At 49.0% G+C, this 21220-nt stretch overlaps 1 protein-coding gene across 1 annotated transcript in view; it reads left to right on the top strand.

The window, feature by feature from the left end:
* Positions 1–7750, top strand: part of FAIM2 (Fas apoptotic inhibitory molecule 2) — a 29536-nt gene extending 21786 nt beyond the window's left edge. The window contains exon 12 of the mRNA XM_057702791.1: positions 7496–7750. Within this exon, the coding sequence (XP_057558774.1) occupies positions 7496–7645 (150 nt within the window). The 3' untranslated portion in view covers positions 7646–7750. The remainder of the gene's footprint in view (positions 1–7495) is intronic.
* Positions 7751–21220: the final 13470 nt, after the last annotated feature.

Raw genomic sequence — 21220 nt, forward strand, 5'->3', positions numbered from 1 at the left:
GAACCACCCCAACCCCCATCAGCCTGGGCCCTGGAAGAGCTGTGAGAAGCAAAGGATTTTCTCCTAGAGACCTCAGCCCCTCCCCTGAAAGACTCTGCCATTCTTGAGAGCAGGGCCACCCAGCTGGACCAGGCTGAGATTGGGAAGGTGGGGAGCCAAGGCCTCTTAGGGCCGTGGTCCTGCCCGCAGGCATGGGCCTCTCCTACGCCTCACCCCGACTAGCCTTGGACCATTCTCAAGAGGCTTGGGTTTTCTCCCTCCCCTACCCCCGTACCTCCCTCTGGACACCAGACTCAAATGCCAGTGGAAGTGGGTGAATCAGCCAAAAGGTACTGGCTTCAGGATGACCCCATCCTCCTCTCCCCTCTAGTGCCCTCTCCTTGAGTGCAGAGGAGCATGAGGGCTGGGCTGGGGTGATGAGGGAAGGTGAAGGGGCTGGGACAGAGCAGGAGGGTTGAGGCAGGGAGGAAGGTAGAGAGAGAGAGAGAGAGAGCGTGAGCGGGCACATGTGGGGCCCAGGGCCTGGCCAGCTGGTTTCCTGCAGTGACTGGGCCCCCGTGCCTACCTGACTCTGGGCAGGATGCTCTACCTCAGAGCTGGTCCTTCTTTGGGGAAGCTGAGTCTCCCAGTCACTTAAATCAGGAAGCCAAGCCCAGATACCTAGGGAAGAAACCAGGAACAGGGCTTTAGAAATTAGGTGACAGTCCTGATGGGAACAGAACTCTATCTTCCCTGCCTCACATGGCCAGTTTGAGGGCTTCAGGAAACATCAGTGTCTGTGCTTTAAGGAAGATCAGTGAAAAGCCAGGTTAGTGCATAGGACAGAGGCTGGGAGATTAGTTAGGAGGCTACTGCAGTGTCACAGAGTCAGGGACAGGGTGGAAAGGAAAACTGGTGTGGTCAGTACTGGATGCTTCAGGGCCTGAAGGTGTGTGGATGAGTGAGGCTTGGATAGGAAGATGTTTTGTTTGTAGAGGTACTGGGCCTCCAGTGCTGGGTGTTGACTCCTGACCATTGAGGGGACGCACACAGCCATCTGCCCTCAGTTCCTAGAAGAAAAGGAGCACTGAGACTGAGCCCTTGGAGCTGGCAGGGACCTCCCTGTGCTGAGACCCAGAGAGAGCACACCCAGACACACACATGCACACCATACACACATATACACACCACACACACCACATACATATACACTGTACCATACACACATCACATATATACACCACACACACAGACACACACACACACACCACATATACACACGTCACACATACACACCACACACATACATATCACACATACACTCCATACAGACACTCACACACCATACACCCACACACCATACATACACACACACACCATAGACACACACACCGTACATACACACATACCATACACACACACACCATAGACACATACACACCCCATATACACACACACCCCATACACACACACATACCATACACACACACACCATACATACACACACACCATAGACACACACGCACGCCATACACACATACATACCACACACACACACATACCCCATAGACACACACACACACCCCATACACACATACATACCACACACACACACCATAGACACACACACACCATACACACACACACCATAGACACACACACACACACGCCATACACACACATACTACACACACACACACCATAGACACACACACACCACACACATACACACACCATATACTCACCCCCCCCCACACACACACACACCACACACATGCATGCAGTGCTGGAGATGAAAGTCCCATTTTCCTGACTCTCAGCCCAGCATTCTTTCTACTCTGTCTCCCTGTCCACTTCACGGATGGGAAGCTAGAGGCCTAGAGAGGTCCCCCCGCAGCAGGAGAGCCCAAAGAGGCCTTCTCAGCCTCTGTCACCCCAAGGCTAGGCTTTGGGCAGTGACTTCCATCCAGCCCCAGCAGGGAACCTGTGTGTCCTGTGAACCTTCCTGCAGCACCTGAGGGATGCGGGGAAGAGCCTGCCCCCACCTCACCCCTCACCCTGCTTTTCTGGTGGGGGCTCTGATAGGTGCCCTGCCTTCTTCACAGCTAGACAAACACTTTGGACAGTAAAAATGGCTGCACGAACCCAAGGCAGGGGTGTGGTTTTATTTTAGGCTCACGTTTATTTCATTCAGAGTTGAGAGGCTCTTTTGCCTCAGTGGTTTACATGAGCCTGAAAGATCCAGTGAGAACCTTCTCTGCTCTGCCACCCACCCTCTGCCACTACAGCAGCCCTGATGCCCCACCCAAGGCCTCATCTGAGCCCGCTGGAGGTTGAAGGGATTCCTCTGAGGGCGGCAGGAGGGAGGGTGGATGGACCAGTCATGGCACCTTTGAGGGAAGGTGCACTGGTGGCCCCCCCCCAGGCCTTACCTTAGTCTCCCTTCCTAATCCTCAGAAACCAACGCCCTGCTCCCACCAAGCCCTTCACACCAACACTTTGATGTGGAGAAGGTGAAAGAAGACCCCCAGCCCCAGGGCTGGCAGACTGAGGGAGGGGTAACTCAGAGTCCCTGTAGGGAGCCGGGCAGGGGAGCATCTACACCGGCCCACAGCAGCAGAGCTGGGGAAAGGTGCTATCAGGAGGGCCGGGGGGCTCTCCAGGTGGCCACGTGCGCCCCACCCAAACCACAGTCAAGGCCTAGCCTGTCCCCTTACCACCGTGACCTCTGGGCAAGTTACTTGATCTCTCTGTGCCTCATCTTTAAAATGGGGCTAATATGAACTGTCTCACAAGGCTGAGATAATGCTTAATAAGAGAATATGTGACCAGAAAAAAGAAAACAGCTTAGCACCTGGAACACGGTAGTCTCTCAGCCACCATGGTAGCTTTCACCCTTATGGTGAATGTTAACCTTCTAATTAGAGCACCAGATTTTGGAGCACAGTAGGTGGGTTCAATTCCATTCTCTGCCACATTCGAGCTGTGTGGACTGATGGAGCCATGTCACCTCTCTGCGCTTCTATGTCCTTACCCGTAAAATGTAGATAATAAGAATACCCACCTCATAGCTTGTGACTTGTAAGTGAAGTAATATGTGCAGAGCACTCAGAACGTGCCTGGCACATCATCAGTGGTCAATAATATTACCTGTTAGTAGTCGTCAGGTCTGTGCGACTCCCCAGCCTGTGCTCTTAAGCACTGTATTACTCGCACGCCCTTCCTCTTTCACATACCTTCTCACGCTGCTCCCCTTTTATCCTGGGCCAGACGTTCTGGCTCACATGCCTGCCAGACCCTATTCCTTTGGTGGTGGTGGCCCACCTGGGGGTGCTCCCCAGGAGGGCTGCGTGCAGAGGTTGTCTGTGCCATTTAAGCTTTTGATACCCAGGTCACTGCAGACTAGAGAAGTATCTCGTATGGGCCCCAGGCAGGTCTCCATTCAGCTCCCCTCTCCTTGTCCTGCATCCCAACCAAGGGCACAGGGCTTAAAGCTGGTAGTCTCTTTTCTCTGGGATCCTCAAAGCCCAGGCTCACTCTGTAGCCCAGAAAGTGGGGGTGGGGCCAGGCGGGCCCAGCCCTCCCTGCATCCCCCCAGGGAGGCCACTGGGCTCTTGGCCATGAGCTTTATTTACACTTCTGTTTCCACCTCTTCCATCCTTCTACACACACACACACACACACACACACACACCCACCCCATACCCCAACGCAGTGTCACATGGTGGAAAGAGAATAGGATTGAGGGTTCAGAAGACCTGAGCTGTCGTCTCAGCTGTGTGAAGTGAGTGAGTCACTTATACTCTCTGGGCCTCAGTCTCCTCAGCTCTGATGGAGATGATCTTGCAGTACCTGTCCCAGGAGCTTATGGTGACAATTAAATGAAAGAGTTCACGAACTCTTCTTTTGTGTTACTTTAACCTTTCTCTTAAAATTTTCTAATATAATATATGAATACACTTATTCATATATTTCATTTTTTAAAATCTTAAATAATATAGATAAAGCAAATGTCATTTGGCCGTGTCCCTCACTGCCTTCCCCAGTGGTAACTGTTGTGGTCAATTGTCTCTCCTTCCAGACCTTTCTATATGCATTTTATAGATATCTGTTATGTAGGCCCCTATAACATATAGTTTTATGAGTTTTTTTGTTACATAAAGGGGCTCATGTGATATGGATGTTTCTGCAAGTTGTTCTTTTCTCGTAATAGCATGTATCAGAGATGCTCCTGCCTCAACACGGCTGCCCACAGTTTATTTAACAATCCCCTGGTTGATAGAGTTTGGAGTTGTTTCCAGGGTTTCACTGTTAGAACCAGTGCTGCTGTGAACAGCCTTGGGTGTGCTGCTGGCATTTCTGTAGGATGGACACAGTCCACGTATTATTTTTTATGCTGATTCAACACATTGCAACCCCAGCTTTTTGGACTCAGTGCCTGTTTGTTGGTGGCCCTGAGCCGCCCTTTCCACGGCGGGGCTCCCCCAGAGCCTCTCAACCTCACCTCTGGGAGGACAGCAGATGTAAGCCTGGACAAGGCAGGGTCAGGCTGAGTGTGTGGCCGTGGGTTCCTGACCAGGTCCAGCCCTGGCCCATAGGGTGAACCAGGAAAGTTTGCCTTTGTCTCCTCTGCCCTCTGGGCATGTCTCCTCCCTCCCTGCCAGCCCACCGTCCCCCCATCTCTAGCAGAATGTAGGAGACAGGTGATCTGGTTCCAGCTAGATGAGTGGCCGTCAGCAAGTCACTCACCTGCTCTGAGACGCCTTTCCTCATATGTAAAATAGTGGTGATAATAGCCACCTCCTAGGGTGAATTGGGCAAGTGAGATAAAGGACTAGTATGTGAAAAGACTGTTCAGATGTAAGTTAATAGTATCCTCGTCCAGCTCCTGCCTCTTGCCCTGACCCACATGCCCCTCCTACAGGGTCTTGTATCCATCTGGCTTGCAACTCAAGCACCTGCTGTCCTTTCAGGTGTCAGCAGTCAGTCCGGTCATTAGCTCTCAAATAAGATCTTAGCTGCCAACTAAGACGTTAACTATAGCCAAGATATCTGCTCTCAGCCAAGACGTTGGTGAGCAGTGCTCATCACCCAGGGGGATTATCAAGTTACTTTCCCCCGTGTGAATGCACGCTCGTAATGTAATCTCTCATCATGTCTTTTGCTCTCATTAGACGGTCAGTGCTCTGAGGGCAAGTTCCCTGCAACATAGTAGCTGCTCAATAAATATTGTTGGGAATAAATGAATGGAAGGCCGTCAGCTGGCTCACAGGCATGAGGTTGCAGGGATGGGTGGTACCAGGCAGTGGGGTTGAAATTTGTGGCAGGCTCTCCCAGATAGCCTCCATGGCCGTAGGCCAAGGGCAGGGGCAGAAACCATTTCATTCCTTTTTTCTCCAAAAGAAAAGCCAGCTGGCTCTTCTAGGAGGTTCCTTGGAGAGGCCACCCCCAGACCAGGTCAGGTCCAAGCCTTCTAGGTTGAGAGATTTGATTTCATTAGCTCACCCAGGGGTGACCAGACTCTGGGAAATCAACCAAGCAAGCGACTGATTGGTTAGCCCGATCAGCAGTTGATTAACTTACGCTGGCAGCCGTGACTGCCAAGCAGCCTGCAGCGTTTGAGTCAGCCCCTCCCCTTGCCTGTTCTTGCTACAGAAGGAAACTTTACCTTGGAATCCAAATTAAGTTAAGAAGGAGCAGAATAGAATGGAGTGAAACGACACTAAAGAATAATAGTAATAGTAAAAAAATAGTGGTTTTTTGAAAAAAAAAAAAGAATAGTAGTTGATGCCATACATTCACCCTCAAAACCACACCCTGGTGAGGTCGTCATCACTGTCCCATTTTGCAGATGAGGGCACTGAGGTCAAGTGGGTGATGGCTCCAAGGTATAGAAACCCAAATCCAGGCGTTCCGACTCCGGTCCTGTGTTCTCAGGCCCTGTGCAGGGCCCCCTCAGCCCTGGGTATGGTTCTCCGTTTGCCTGCTGTTAAGGCCACACAGTTTCCCCTAGTGACATTTCTGCCTCCTTGATGAGCGGCGGGAGACACCTGAGTCTCAGCGGCAGCGTGCACACGTTCTCAAGAGGGCACCTCTCCTTCTGCAGATAATAACAATAAAACTGCACTAATAGCCACCATTCATTAAGTGCTTACCATGTGTCAGGCACCTTGCCAGGCACCTTGCACGCATTATCTCACTCTCACAACAACCTCAGGAGGCAAGCACACTCATCTCCGCTCTGCCAAGTTGGACTCACGGGCCCAGAGCGACTAAATAACCTCGCCCAGGGACCCAGAGCTAGTGAGTAGCGGAGCTGAGACTGGAATCCAAGTCAGTCTGACTTTCAAGCCCGTACTTGTAATCACCCCCACCTCCCCGCCCTTAAGGGTGACATGCTTTGATGTCCCACATGCTGGAGCTGCTCCCTATTGAAGCCTCTGGCCCCTGGGCTCCAGCCTCTCTCCATCCATCCCTTTGCCCCACTGCTCCCGCCACAGTGTATTCCCCATCCTCCCTCACCTCCAGGGCTTCCCCAGGCCTGCTTGGTCCAGCAAACTCCTACTCATCCTTCAGGCCCCAGAAAACGTTCGCCTCTCCTGGGCCACTTTCCTCCTGCCCAGTCAGCCCTCATTATGGCATTTACCAGGTTTTATTGTAATCCCCCACTAAATGGTGAGCCCCCGAAAGGAGTCATGGTGTGGTGTTCCTCATTGTCTCTGCAGCTCTGAGCAAGACGCTGGGGCTCTTGGGGGAGCCTGTGTCCTGGCAGGAGACACATTAACCCTGGGTGCTGCCCATAAGCCGCAGAGCAGAATGGTTAGACAAGGGGGCTGTGGACCCAGCCTGCTTGGGTTCAGATCCTGGCTTTGCCACGTCCCAGCTGTGTAACCTTGGTTAAGTACTTAACATCTCTGGGCCTCGGTTTCTTCTAGGAATGGTAGGATCCCTACCTGATAGGGACGTTATTAGGATGAAGTAGGCTTATGTCTGTTAAGCACGTAACAAGTGCCAGCTCCTTGCTTGCTGGTACACAGAGCATTTGTTCACCCTCTAAGAGAAGGGCGCTGAGGGAATGGCAGGAAGACTATGCTTCAGCTTGAAGTTCTCCTCCTCCAGGAAGCCTTCCCTGACCCCGACACACTCACATAGGCCAAGTTCCTGTTATCAGCCCCCGGTTGCACTTCGTGTTTCTCTTTGGTTACTCGTCATACTAACACTTACTTTCCCGCTAGACTCTAAGTTCTACGAGGTCAGGGATCTTGTCTGTCTTGTTCTTTGCTGCATCAGTGCCTGGCACATAGTAGGTGCTCAGTAAATAGGTGTTGAATTAGGGGTGGAGGGCACTGGGAAATTTCCATATTCCAGCTGTCACAGGAGGGTCACTGAACAGCCAGGCAGTCCATGATAACACAATCAGGGGTGGGCCTGGGTGGAGGACATCGGGCTCCTGTGGTCAATGTCACAGTGACCAAACCTTCTGACCTCTCTCTCTCTCTCTCCCCCCTTCCCTCAGTTCCTGGCATTTGACACCCAGTTGCTGATGGGTAGCCGACGCCACTCGCTGAGCCCTGAGGAGTATATTTTTGGAGCTCTCAACATTTACCTAGACATCATCTATATCTTCACCTTCTTCCTGCAGCTTTTTGGCACCAACCGGGAATGAGGAGCCCTTCCCACCCCCTCCTTCCTTCAGAGAATGCCCCCTTGCTGGTCCTCTGACCCTCCCTGTGTTCCTGCCAGCTCAGATATAAAGCTAGCTGCCAGCCCAGCCTTTGGCCAGCCCACTCACTTCCCTCAGCCCAGCCCTCATCCTCACCCTCTGCAGCTTGTACCCATGCCATCAGGGGCCCTGTGGAACCCAGGTCACACCATCCCCTGTGCCGCCCCTCTCCCCAAGTTAGAGCTCCCAAACTGGGACAGTCGAGGCTGGAGGTTCCTCTGGGTTTGAGGACCCAAGGGATGAGTGGGAGAAGCCCAGCAGGATTTCAGACGTGGAAGAGTGACCCCAGGAAGCCTGGCTGAGGCCTGCACCCCCACCATGATTCCTCCCAAGGCTGCCACAGCTGTGGGACCCTGGGGCACACTGTCCTGTGCCCACCCCCACGTCCTCTCCCTCCTTCCAGGTTAGGCTTTCACATTCTGTAAGAAAGGGTGGGGCGGATAACTGGGAGACAAGATGTGGGTGTTCTGCAGGGAGGAGGGGGGAAATGGGTGAAAAGCATGGCTGTTCCAGGCTGCCCATCCTCTCTCAGCTCTGGGACCAGCGGCTTGTTTCAGGGACTTGAGCCCTGGGGGCCAAGGGCAATGAGAGAGGGGCAGGAAGCCAGTGCCATCTGTGCCTGCCTTGGTTTTTGTCATCACCCTCCTGGGTCATGACAGAGCGCTGTGGGGCAGGAGGTGGTGGCAGGGTGCCCTGCTCCTATGTGGGGACCTGAGACTCCAAGGCAGGTGGGAGCAGGCAGCCAATTCACTGGGAGGCCTGGGCTCTGCAGCACCAACGACTCAGCTAGACCTGCATCCTCCTGGGAGGCGTGGCAGGACTGAGATCAGCATCCTCTCACCCTCTCCTCTTCACCCCCCAGGCTGCTCCCACAGGCCCCAGGCTGAGGGAGAGCTTGGGCCCTGGAGGGCTGGGTGTTCTGGGGAAGGGAGGCTTATTCTAGCTGCTCAGCCAGCCCCATCTGGAGGGAAGCCGGCCCTGCCTCCAGCCCTTGCCCAAGGGCTTTCTGCTCACCTTACTTCCTAAGACCGCCACCATCCTCTGCCAGTTGCTGGCTTGTCCCCAGCCAGGCCTCCTGAGGCCTCCATTGGCAGTGCCCGTGCCCCTTCTCCTAGCTCCTCTGGCCCCTCAGCCCAGAGGCCTAGGCCATTTCACTCCTTATCTCCTCATCTCTCCAATTTGGAAGTCGTCCAGCTGATGTTAACTACCAGGGCAATTCCCTCCAGCTGGTCCCATGTGATGGGGCCGGGTCTCCTTATCAGCCTCCGGGCGGCTGAGATCTCAGACAGGGTATGCGTCAGCCACCCAGCCCCCTGCAGGTCTGCTGCGGGATGGACCAGAGGGCCACACTGGGCGGGGGAGTGTGCAGCCTGCCCTTGCTAGCGGCTAACTGGGCCGGTGGAAAGTTACTGGGTGGAGTCAGGGAGGTTCAGAGTGGATGCCTGGACCCTTTCTTGGCCTCTCCCTCCAGGGTTGCCTCTCTCCTCATATGCCAGTGGCTCTCTTTGCCCCTGGGGAGGGTAACTAGGTATGTTATCTATGTGTTCCCGACTCCTCCCTCGCAGCCCTCCCTATTTCCAATTTTTAAGAAATATTGCAGAAGCATTTGAAGTTTTGTTCCATCTTGGGTGTGAGGAGAGAGGGAACCAAGAATGGATGGCGGTGTTGGTGTGTGAGATAAAGGCGACTGGGAACACAGGTGGGACGCTCCCTGTGTGCTGGTCTAAATTAATCCATTACGCAATCCCACAAAGGCTGCACTCTGCACATCCGCCATTGCAGAGAGGAAAGCTGAGGTGATGGAGAGGCCTGGTCCAAGATCATACAGCTGATAGACCGGTTGGGGGCTGAAATGAGACTGGGAGTTCAGGCCCTGACAGCTTGGGGGATTCGTTGTCCTCAATGCCACCCCCGGCCTTCCATCTCCCCCCCGCTACCACCACCAGATTTTGTACTCTGTAGTTTCCACCTTCTAGACACAAGATGGGAAGCAGGATTCTGGTGTCTGATTTCCAGCCTCATTGCCAGCGGGCTCATGGTATGAAGCAAGTGCTTCTTACTGACTGTGATTCAGTTTTCCTATCAGCAAGTTGGAAGGCCATGGCCAGAGTGCCGCAGGGAGAGGCACCGGAACACTTATTTGCACTGACTTCCTTACCCAGCCGCCACCTCTCCTCCGAGGTCCCCTTGATTCCTCTCCTAATCTCTACTTCCAGGTCTAGAGAGGTTACTTCCCCCGCCCCATAACTTGTAATTCTCAGCCCAGGCCTTGGTCATGCTTCCCAGAACCCACTTGTCCAAGCCCTCCTCTTCCTGGGACAGTTTATGCAGAAACTGGGGATTGAGAAGCTCTTCTGAGGCTGGGCTCCAAAAGCGTGGAGGGGAAGGCAGGCAACTCAGCGACAGACCATGGGATGGAGCAACTCAGGGCCGTCTCAGAGCAGAGTGAGCGGCGGAGTTTCCTGTTCGGGGTCCTGAGAGGGGTCCAGGACATGCCGAGCTGGCAGCAGAGCCAGGACTGAGGCCTCTGTGTTCCACCCGCATTGAGGCCATGAGGAGCCCCGGGGACACCTGGAAGGGCGGGGAACAGGAATGCGGGATTATGAGAAACAGAGAAACTGAAGCTGGGCAGGTGCCACAAGCTGCAGAGGAGGAGGGGAGCCTGCTGGCCCCTCACGTTACTGGCAGAGGTGGGGCTGGGCCTCGGAGGGGGTGGGTTGGATTTTATGAAACTGGAGGCAGCCAGGAATCTGACCATCGGTGACGTAGGTCGGAGGTCTCTTACTGAGGGGAAGACAGAGCTAGAGGTCCTCTCCTGGGGATTGTAGATGGGGAGTCAAGGAGGTACACACAAGTCCCTGGCCTCCAGCACCGATTCCCAGGCTCAGGTGTGGCTCCGGAAGCCCCCGGAATCTTGGTTCTCCCGTCCTCAGCTTTTACTCCCCCAGGGAGTCAGGATTAGACAGACATCCTTGTTCCAAAAGGCTCCGCCTCTCCCTCCCTGGCCCACCTGGGATTTCACCCAAGCACTTTGCTGCCCCTCGGTGCCTTCCTGAGGAAAAGCAGGGCCTGGTTCTGCAGGCGAAGAAGCAGAAGGATGCGTGGCCTGAGGTTTACGGGCAGGATCTGGCCACTGGCCTTCATTCCCGGCTCTTCTCAGATCACCCAAGACCACTCTCTGCGTCAGCCTCCTGCTGTTCCCTTTCGTCCAACCACTGTCGCATCTCAGACACCATTCACCTGTCTGCTGGAAACCACCCCTGTGCCACCCAGCCCCAGAGCTTTCGAGTGTCTGAGGGCCGAGACACACCCCCAGACACGAGTCCTTCAGGTCTCAGCTCCTCCAAGTTTCCCGGGGTCCATGCTGTTCCCTTCCCGGCCTCACCTTCCTGGTCCATGACTGACAGGAGATAAGAATAAAAGTAATAATGACACCCAAACCTTCTCCTTTGCCTGCCTTTTGCTCGTTGCCTCAGATGGCTCAGGGAGTGTGTGTGTGTGTGTGTGTGTGTGTGTGTGTGTGTGTGTGTGTGTGGCAGTGTGAGAGGTTCACACCAGAGCTGCTGCTCCCAGCGCAGCTAAGTGAGAATTAAATCTCCACGTTCCACACTGGCCCTCCTGTCGATATATATATATAGACCCTTGGTGGGGACTCTTTGGATCCTTGCACCTGTGACAGCCCTGCCAGAGGCTCCTCCCGACAGGAAGACTTCCATGGAAGCCTGTTCTTTTGTGCGCAGTTCTGTTAGAAGATTCTTCCTTATTTTGACCCAAAATCTGTTTCCCTAGAAGGAAAGCCTATGTTGTACTTGGAAGGATTCCCAAGAACAGCAGCTTTAAGAGTTGCCTGTCCATATGGACACCAACAGGGGAAAGCAGGGAGAGGAGGGGTGGGGTGGGATGAAGTGGGAGATTGGGATTGCTACATATACATTACTAATAAGAAAAAAATATCAAATTGTACACTTTAAATATATGCAGTTTATCGTGTGTCAAAAAAAGAGAGAGAGAAAAAAGAGTTGCCTCTTCTATGAAGCCTTTCTCAGTCCTTCCCCCAGGTGCCCTGGCCACTACCTCCTCGGAGGCCCCCTGCTCTGTATCACTCTAGCTGTGTTTAACTTCTCCTTCTGTCTTCTCCTGTAAGACCTGAGCTGCTTGAAGGCATGAACTCTGTCTTTTTCACCTTTGAATTCATAGTTCTTATGGCAATTGGTGTCAGTAAACAGCTTTTGAATGAATGGAGGAATGAATGAATGAATCCCCTCCAACCCTTTTATTTTACCTAAGAGGAAACTACAGAGCAGAGGGGGCAGTGACTTGTCCAAGTCTACACACGAGTGAGTGATGGGGCATGGGATTACACGGTACACGCGATGGTGACTACATTACCAATCTCCTTTGAGGAACTCAGGGCTGAGCGTGGCGTGCGGAAGGACACATCACACCAGGGCAGTGGGAGAGCTTCCCTTGCCTCTGGCAAGGTTTTGGTATCCATTCAGCTGGAGCAGGGCAAGGTCTTCACTCACTTCCAGCCCCGACTCAGAGGCCTCCCCCCTTCCCCTGCTCCACATCTCCTCAGCACTTGCTTTCCTGCCGGGGCCTGGACCGGGTAAAAACGGAGGGATCGCAGCCCAAGTTGGCAACACTGGGCTCCCTCACCGCCTCCTGCCTCCAACCAGCCCTTCAGTCTCACTATATCTGCTTACCCGTTCTGTCTCCCCCAGTTCCTAGGGCTGCCGTGACAAATTCCCACAAACCGCGTGGCTTAAAACAACGGAACTAAGCTATTCTCCCACAGTCGTGGAGGCTCGAAGCCTGAAATCAAGGTGTCGGTAGGGGTGGCTCCCTGTGGGGGCTCTGAGGGAGAGTTCATTCCGCGTCTCTCCCAGCGCCTGGCGGCCGCAGGTGCTCCCCGACTTGTGGCTACCCTCCAGTCTTTGCCTCTGTCTTCACCTGCCCTTTTCCTCTGTGTCTCTGTGTCTTGAATCCCTCTCTCCTTTCACTTATAAGGATACTCGTCATTGGATTTAGGGCCCACTCTAAATCTAGGATGATCTGATGATCTCCTCTTGAGATCCTCAATTACATCTACAGAGACCCTATTTCCAGAAAAGGTCACCTTCACAGGTACCAGGCGTTGGGACTTGGACATCTCTTTTGGGGGGCGGGGGTCCCTATTCAACCCACTGAACCATCCCCTCCCCTCTGGCAGCTGCTGCCTTGAGCGGTGAGACCTTCATGCACACCGTCCCCACCCCAGGAATGGTCTTCGCACCGAGGTTCTCCATTCCCATTCCCAGGCTCCCAAGCTGGGCTGGAGAAGTTCCAGAGCTGAGCTGACCTGAGCCGGCTCACACCCGCCATCCGTCTTCACTCAAGTCTGTCTACTCTCAGCAAACCCGCATTTGCCCTCTCACTGATTGTCCCCTACCCCGCCCACCACACACACACACACAGAGGGCTGAGATCCTTTCTTCTCAGCCCACTATCCCCAACCCCTCCTGGGGTCTCTGCTTTCTTTTTTGGGAAAACCCTGCCCAAAGGAGCAGACCTCACCCTGTCTCAAAATGAAGAGGACTTTGGACTCCTGAACTTCTAGGGACAGGAAGCGAGCTGAGAAAGCTGTTCAGAGGCCCCGACTCAGAGGCCTCCCCTTTCCACTGCTCCACATCTCCTCGGCGCTTGCTTTCCTGCCGGGGCTGCTTTGAAGCACATTTACTTGGGACCCTCAGCTAAGTGGTCTGGAGCTGTCAGGTATGTTTCCTCTCCTGCAGCGCTCTTGGTGGTTGCTCCCTCTCCTATAACCTGCCGGCTCTGGAAGAGCTTTGTATGCAGTAGGTGCCCTGTGCCCCTTTGTTAGCTCCTTTTTCCACCACACGAGGGAGGCCTGTGTGGGTGCTCTAGCCAAGAGACCCGGCTGAGCCCCTTCTTCCGGTTCTGCTCACCAAGGGGCCGGCATGGGAGGGAGGAAGCCATTTTGGAAGCAGATTCTCTCACTCCAGCTATTCCAGCCCCCAGGCATTTGAGTCTTCTCAGTTGAGGTCCAAGACATCATGGAGCGGAGACAAACCATTCCCTCTGTGCCCTGTTCAGATTCCTAATCCACAGACTCTGTGAGCACAACACAATGGCTGTTGTGTTGTGCCGCTAAGTTTGAAGTAGTTTGCTATGCAGCAACAGATAACTGGAACAGAAGCTGGTCCCTGGAAGTGAGGCACTGCGGTAAGAAAACTTCAAACGCACAGCATTGATTTTGGGACCAGGTGGTAGGAGATGCCTGACAGATCTCAATGAGACTGGTAAGGAAAGCTTGAAGGGCCTCCAGGAGACTGCATATGAAGTTTCAAAGGAAAATATGATTGAAACCCGGAGGAACACAGACCCTTGTTATGTCATGGTAGAAATTTTAGCGAAACTTTTATCTACACTAATGTGAAAAATAGAAAAAAATATCCAATGAGCTGACGGATCTGGTGAAGATGACTTCCAGGCAGAATGGTGAAAGTGTCAGTTGGCTTGTTTTGGCTTTAATAGTGAGAGAAAACCTAAAGATGGAATTATTCTGTTAAAGTTTGAAGGAGATATAAAAAGCTCAGGACAGTCTTTTCAGCCAGCAAGGAATTCTCAAGGTAATAAGGGCCTCAGGACAAAGATCAAATCCAAGGCACTGTCAGGAAAACATGGTCTCCTGGCAAAGATGAAGCCAAAAGTGTGACTGTAAAAACCTTTGTTGAGACCTTAGAGAGATCTAAGATGGTGCCTCATAGAATCTTTCCAATATTCAGAAACACTCCTAAGGATCTTGAAGGCATTTGTTGCAAGCCCCCGCGATAAACAATAGGGCTTCTAGGCATCTTGAAGATAGTATCCCTCAGCAGCCTCACTGGGGGCCCAAGATAGAGGAGGACTTGTCTTAAAGAGATTTGTGCTGTGACTGCTGTCATTTATTGGACTGATTCTCAATAAGATTCATAGAAAACCCACAGAGTTTCTAAGACAGTTGTATTTGTAGTAGCACCACCAGTTCAAACGGAAAGGGACAGAAACAGTATAAAATGAAGAGGCCTTTGGACCCCTGAACTTCTATGGACAGGAAGTAGGTTGAGAAAGCTATTCAAAGGCAATATGGGCTACTTCCTATGGAAAAGAAGGTGACTCAAAAGGTAAAACCAAGAAGGCCAGAAGGTGCAATTAAAAGCCACAGAGAATCATTGCCAGAGAGCAATATTGGGCCATAGTCAAGGAACGGGCAACAACTGCCCATATGCAGTTTAAAATTGCTATAACCAGTATCCCTCCCATTTCTTCCCTTTTGAACCATAGCAACTATTGTGGTTGTCCTATCCCTGTCCCCCTATCGTATGCTGTGGTGGGGAGTGGGATGTGAGGGTCAATAACTTCTCTCTCTTGTTCTGAGGTTTTCAGATTGAGAGCAGCCTTACCCAGGAACCAAACCTGAAGGGCCTCAAATGCACATAGACTTGGTTTAGATGTGATTCTGGACCTCAAGCTTGAGCCTGGTGTTGCAGAGGGATGAGACTTTGGGGGTCTTAGGAAAGATTGGGTATACTTTGCATGAGGCCTGAGGATACAATGGAGCAGTTTAAAACAATGAGCACAAGTTCTTTGACCAATGGAATGTGATAGAAGTGCTGCTGTGTGAGTTCCAAGAGTTCTCTGGCCCAGCAATTCCAGCAGAAGTCCTGGCTGACCCTAATTGGTCCTCCTTGGTTCAGAAGTTCTTTGCTGGACCAACCACTATGGCACTAGGGTGGAATGCACTGATTGATTGGACCTAGGTCATATCTTTATCCCTGGAGCCACACTTATTGATAGGAGTCAGGGAAGTGAGGGATATTTCCCCAAAGGAAAATCAGAGTATGGTGCCCAGGAGAAAGTTGAATGCCAAGTAGGCAAAAACAGTACATGTCCACCACCAGAGGACAGAGCCCCTGTCCTAAGGAAATCGGCAGAGCGGTATGCAGATGTCAGTGAAATAACCAATGTAGTAAGTGCCATTCTATTATAGTTAGATGGGGAATTAGAAAAGGCTTCTCAGTGGGAATTTCCTGGTGGTCCAGGGTTTAGGACCCTGTGTTCCCACTGCTGGGGGCCCAGATTTGGTCCCTGGTTGGGGAGCTATGATCCCACAAGCTACAGAGTGGCCAAAAAAAAAAAAAAAGAAAAGTCTTCTTAGAGATCTTTGAGCTTAAAAGATGAGCATGTGGACTTCCCTGGTGGTGCAGTGGTTAAGAATCCATCTGCCAATGCAGGGGACACAGGTTTGATCCCTGGTCCGGGAAGATCCCATGCAACCTGAGCCACAACTAGTGAACCCTCTTGCTGCAACTACTGAAGCCCGAATGCCTACAACCCGCGCTCCATAACAAGAGAAGCCACTGCACTGAGAAGCCCACACAGCAACAAAGATCCAACGCAGAGAAAAAAATAAATAAATAAATAAATAAACCATTAAAAAAAAAAGGTTATTAAAAAAAAGAAAAGAGCACATTTTAGTCAAGTAGACGGGAGAAGAGGGCCTTTCAGGCAAAGAAAATCGCTGAAACAAAGGCCTGGTGGCATGGGATGTTATAATGTGTTAGGGGATGGCAAGTTGTCTGCTGTAACTGGCTCATAGGGGGTGGAAGGGAATGAAAAGAGAAGACGCTAAAACATGGAGAGGAGTTGAGATATGAGGGATCAAGCAACACTGCCAAGGAGATGGAACCAGATTCTGTAGGCGGTGAGAACACTGTAGATGGTTAAGTAGAGGAACGACAAAATCAGATCTGTGTTTGGGAAACAACTCTGGAAGATAATTTGGCCATGTTTATCAAGTGACTTTAGAAGCATATACCCTGTGTCCCAGAAATCATATTTCTAGATATTTATCCTAAGTAAATGACTGGACAGATGCCAAAAGGATACAAGGATGTCCATTGGAATATTATTCATAAGAGTGAAATTTGGAAACATAAATATTAAACAATAAGGGACTGTTGAATGAATTGTGATACACATTCTATGAACTACTAAGCAGTCATTAAGAATGATGATATGGGTAAATGTTTACACAGAATCATAATATTGCATAGTATTAGATTTCAAAGCACATTGCAAAATATTATGTACAGTATAATCCCATGTTCATTTTTTAAAATATATTTTATGGCACTTCCTTATAGTAAATTGCAAACAAATAAATACAGATGGAATGAGATAATTGGAAAATTACCATTTTGTAATAATCAATTCAGGCAAGAATCATCAAATGAATGCTAACTTTTAGGAAAATGTTTCATAGGGACAGAATGTTTATATAGTTTCAACTTATCTCCACACAGATTACTTTCCTCTTTTCTATATTTCTTTTTTTAAAGATTTTTTTTGAGGTCACATTAGTTTATAACATTATATGTTTCCTGTGTACAACACTACATTTCTGCTTCTATATACCAGACAGCATGCCCACTACCAAAAATTGATTTTCCATCCATCACCATGTGGTTGATCCACTTTACTCAATTTTTTCCCACCACCACCCCTCCCCCTCTAGTAACTACTACTCTTTTCTCTACAAGTTTGTTTTTGTTTGGTTTGTTCATTTATTTTGTTTGGTTTGGTTTTTTTTGTTTGCTTGTTTTTAACACTCCACATATGAGTGAAATCACATAGTAGTTCTCGTTTTTCCACCTGATTTATTTCACTTAGCATAACACACTCAAGGTCCCTCCATGTTGTCACAAATGGCAAGGTTTCATCCTTTTTATGGCTGAGTAGTATTCCATTGGGTCATCTTCTTTACCCACTCATCATTGATGGACACATAGGTTGTTTCTATATCTTGGCTATTGTAAATAACGCTGTCATGAACACAGAGGTGCTTATATCTTTTCAAATTAGCATTTTCATATTCTTTGGATAAACACCCAGAAGTGGAATTGCTGGATCATTTCTAGTTTTAATATTTTGAGAAATTGCCATACTGTTCTCCATAGGGACTGCACCAATGCACATTCCCACCAACAGTGCAGGAGGGCTTCCTTTTCCCTCCTTGCCAACACTTATTTCTTGCCTTGTTATTTATTCTAACAGGAGTGAAGTGATATCCGTTGTGGTTTTGATTTGCATTTCCTTAATATTTAGCGATGTTGAGCATCTTTTCCTGTGCCTGTTGGCCATCTGTATGTCTTCTTTGGAAAAATGTCTATTTAGCTCCTCTGCCCATTTTTGAATCAGGTTGTTTGGGTTTTTGTTGCTGAGTTGTTTGAGTTCTTTATATATTTTGGAAATCAACCCCTTAATGGATATACCATTTGCAAATATCTTCTCCCATTTGATAGGTTGTCTTTTCGTTTTGTTGATGGTTTCCTTTGCTGTACAGAAGATTTTAGTTTTATGTAGTCCCATTTGTTTATTTTTGCTTTTGTTTCCTTTGCCTGAGGAGACATATCTAGAAAGATATTGCTAAGACTGATGTTAAAGAACAGACTGCCTATGTTTTCTTCTAAGAGTTTTACAGTTTCAGGTCTTATATTCAAGTCTTTAAATCTACTCTGAGTTGATTTTTGTGTATGGTGTGAGGTAGTAGTCTAGTTTCATGTTTAAGTTGTCCAGTTTTCCCAACCCCATTTATTGAAAAAACTATCCTTTCTCCATTGTATGTTCTTTGCCCCTTTGTTGTAAATTAATTGTCCATAAACCAATGCATGAGTTTATTTCTGGGTTCTCAATTCTGTTACATTGATCTATGTATCTGTTTTTCTGCCAATACTGTGCTGTTTTGATTACTACAGCTTTGTAATAAAGTTTGAAATCTGGGCATGTGATACCTCCAGCTTTGTTCTTTTTTTCCCTGCTTTTGCTATTCAGGGTCTTTTGTGGTTCCACATAAATTTTAGAAGTTTTTGTTCTATTTCTGTGGAAAATGTCCTCAGGATTTTGATAGGGATTGAACTGAATAGGTAGATTGTTTTTGGTAATATGCACATTTTAACAATGTTAATTCTTCCAGTCCATAAGCATGAATACCTTTCCATTTATATGTGTCTTCTTCAATTTTCTTCAACAAGGTCTCATAGTTGTCAGTATACAGGTCTTTCACCTCCTAAGTTAAATTTATGCCTAGGTATTTTATTCTTCTTGTTGCAATTGTAAATGAAATTGTTTCTCAATTTCTCTTTCAACCAGCTCACTGTTAGTGTATAAAAACACAACGGATTTCTGTACCCTGTCACTTTACTGTATTTGCAAATTGTTTCATCTAGATTTACTAATTTTTCTATACCAAAAATTACATAAATTGTGTACTAAAATATTTTGTAAAGGGAAGTTCAAAAAAATAGAGAAAAAAAGAAGGAAGGAGGGAAAGATGATAAGAAGGAAAGAAGGAGAAAAGGAAGGAGGATGGAAAGGAAACTGGCAGAAGTGATAGTTAACTTGGCATATTGAGTATCCTTTCCTGAATCTTATTTTCTTTGTTCTCTTTGTAAAACTGTACATTGTTGAGAACCCAGTCCTTCTTTATAAAACAAGCATTCATTCATTTAGGTGGCATTCATTTAGCTTCCAGCACTGTGTCAGATGCTGGGAATAAAAAGACAGGACATGGCCACTTCCTTCAGGGAGTTCACAGTAAATCAAAAACTTCAATATTGTATGACAAAGGCAGTAATAGACATGGAGGTAGAAGGAGGGAAATATTCACTCTTTTTGAAGGACAGTGGGTGGTTATGTCTTCACGCATGAGCTGTGTCTCAGGAAAGTAGATGTTGTAGGTGAGAAGAGGGAGAATAGATTCTGGGCACAGGAAACAGCATGTGCAAGGACATGGGGCACCCACCTAGCACATTCAGGGAACTATGAGTGGTTCAGCATGGCTGGAATAGACATGTTGGAAGGGAGTGAGTTGGGTGGAGGAGGCGAAGCTGAAGAAACAGACCAAAGGTCAGTTTTAGAGGACATTGTGGGTCATCTTAGGTGCTCATATCATGTTCCACGAGCTAGCAGCCTTGGCATCACCTGGGAGCTTGTCAGAAATGCAGACCCTCAGGCCACTCCAGACCTCCTGAGTCAGAATCTGCATTTAAACAAGAGGTTTGAGCAATTCATGTGCATGTTCAAGTTTAAGAAGCCCTGATTTAAAGACTTTGGCTTTTATTCTGTAGGAAGATTTTGAGGGCTTTCAGCAGAGGTATGACGCAGTCAGGTCTGTCCTACGCTGGCATCCTCAGAGGGAATGGTTCTTCATCCCCTCTTCCCAGCCTACTCCTTCCTGTTTCTTCACCAGCTCCTCTCTTCCCACTAACTCCAAAGTACTCTGGGCCTCCACCCACTGCTTCCCTTCACAGACCTTGCCTCAGTCACATTGTCCTGAACACACCTTACAAAATTCTTGAATTCAGGGAATCCCTTGGATTTGCAAGATGATAAGTGAAAGTGTAAGATTCTATGATTCTATGAAAGAATACTTTGCACAGCATGGTGACCCTGTGGAATTCATTATGTCCCAGCAGTAGAACATGCTGAAAACATAAGTGGGCTCAAGTAATATTTAGAAAAATTCATAGATGCTAAGTCCAAGATGAATTAAGAAGAGGAGCTGAGGATGCTTGGAGACACGGTTCCCAACTTTTTCTTTGAATAACCTTTATTTTTTTTTCTTTTTTGACTACAAAACTAATACATGTGCATTATAGAGAGCTTGGGAAGTACATTAGTTTGAAGAAGAAAATAAAAGGGCAGTTACAGAAAGAAACCAAAAGGATTAGAAACAAACTGGGAGGGACTTCCCTAGTGGTGCAATGGTTAAGAATCTGCCTGCCAATGCAGGGGACACGGGTTCCATCCCACATGGTCCGGGAAGACCCCACGTGCCGCGGAGCAACTAAGCCCATGTGCCATAACTGCTGAAGCCCATGCTCCACAAGAGAAGCCACCGCACTGAGAAGCCCACGCACTGCATCGAAGAGTAGCCCCCACTCACCACAACTACAGAAAGCCTATGTGCAGCAAGGAAAACCCAGTGCAGAAAACAAACAAACAAACAAACAAAAATCCCAAAGAACAAAAAACAAAAACAAAGTCAAAAACAAAAAAACTGGGAGAGAGATGCAAATCAAGTGTGTGTGCGCACACACATTCTTCCTCCTCCCCTACCCCCACCCCCCACCAAGTCCTTCTGATCTGGATAATTATGGATTGATCAATATTTAATGTTTCCATCATTAAGACTGTAAGCCTTGGTGACGACTGAACTATGTAGTATACAATGATTATTTTTCGTTTCTTGCATATTTTGCTTTTCCAGAGGTTAATCATTGTTGTTAGTTGCTTGTTCATTTGCTTAATTTTTATGTCCTTATTAGTAACTTTTTTCTTAACTCTCTCCTAAGTGGGTAAATTTCTTCTCAATATGTTCAAATATATTAGATGTTCTATCAGTTTCATCTTGTTGAGTCCCTCTTCTCTCCTGGGATCTCCTGACTTCTTCTAACTTGCATTGGTTGCTCTAGAGAT

This window comes from Hippopotamus amphibius, chromosome 12, assembly GCF_030028045.1.
Source record: "Hippopotamus amphibius kiboko isolate mHipAmp2 chromosome 12, mHipAmp2.hap2, whole genome shotgun sequence".
In the NCBI taxonomy this organism is placed as follows: Eukaryota; Metazoa; Chordata; class Mammalia; order Artiodactyla; family Hippopotamidae; genus Hippopotamus; species Hippopotamus amphibius.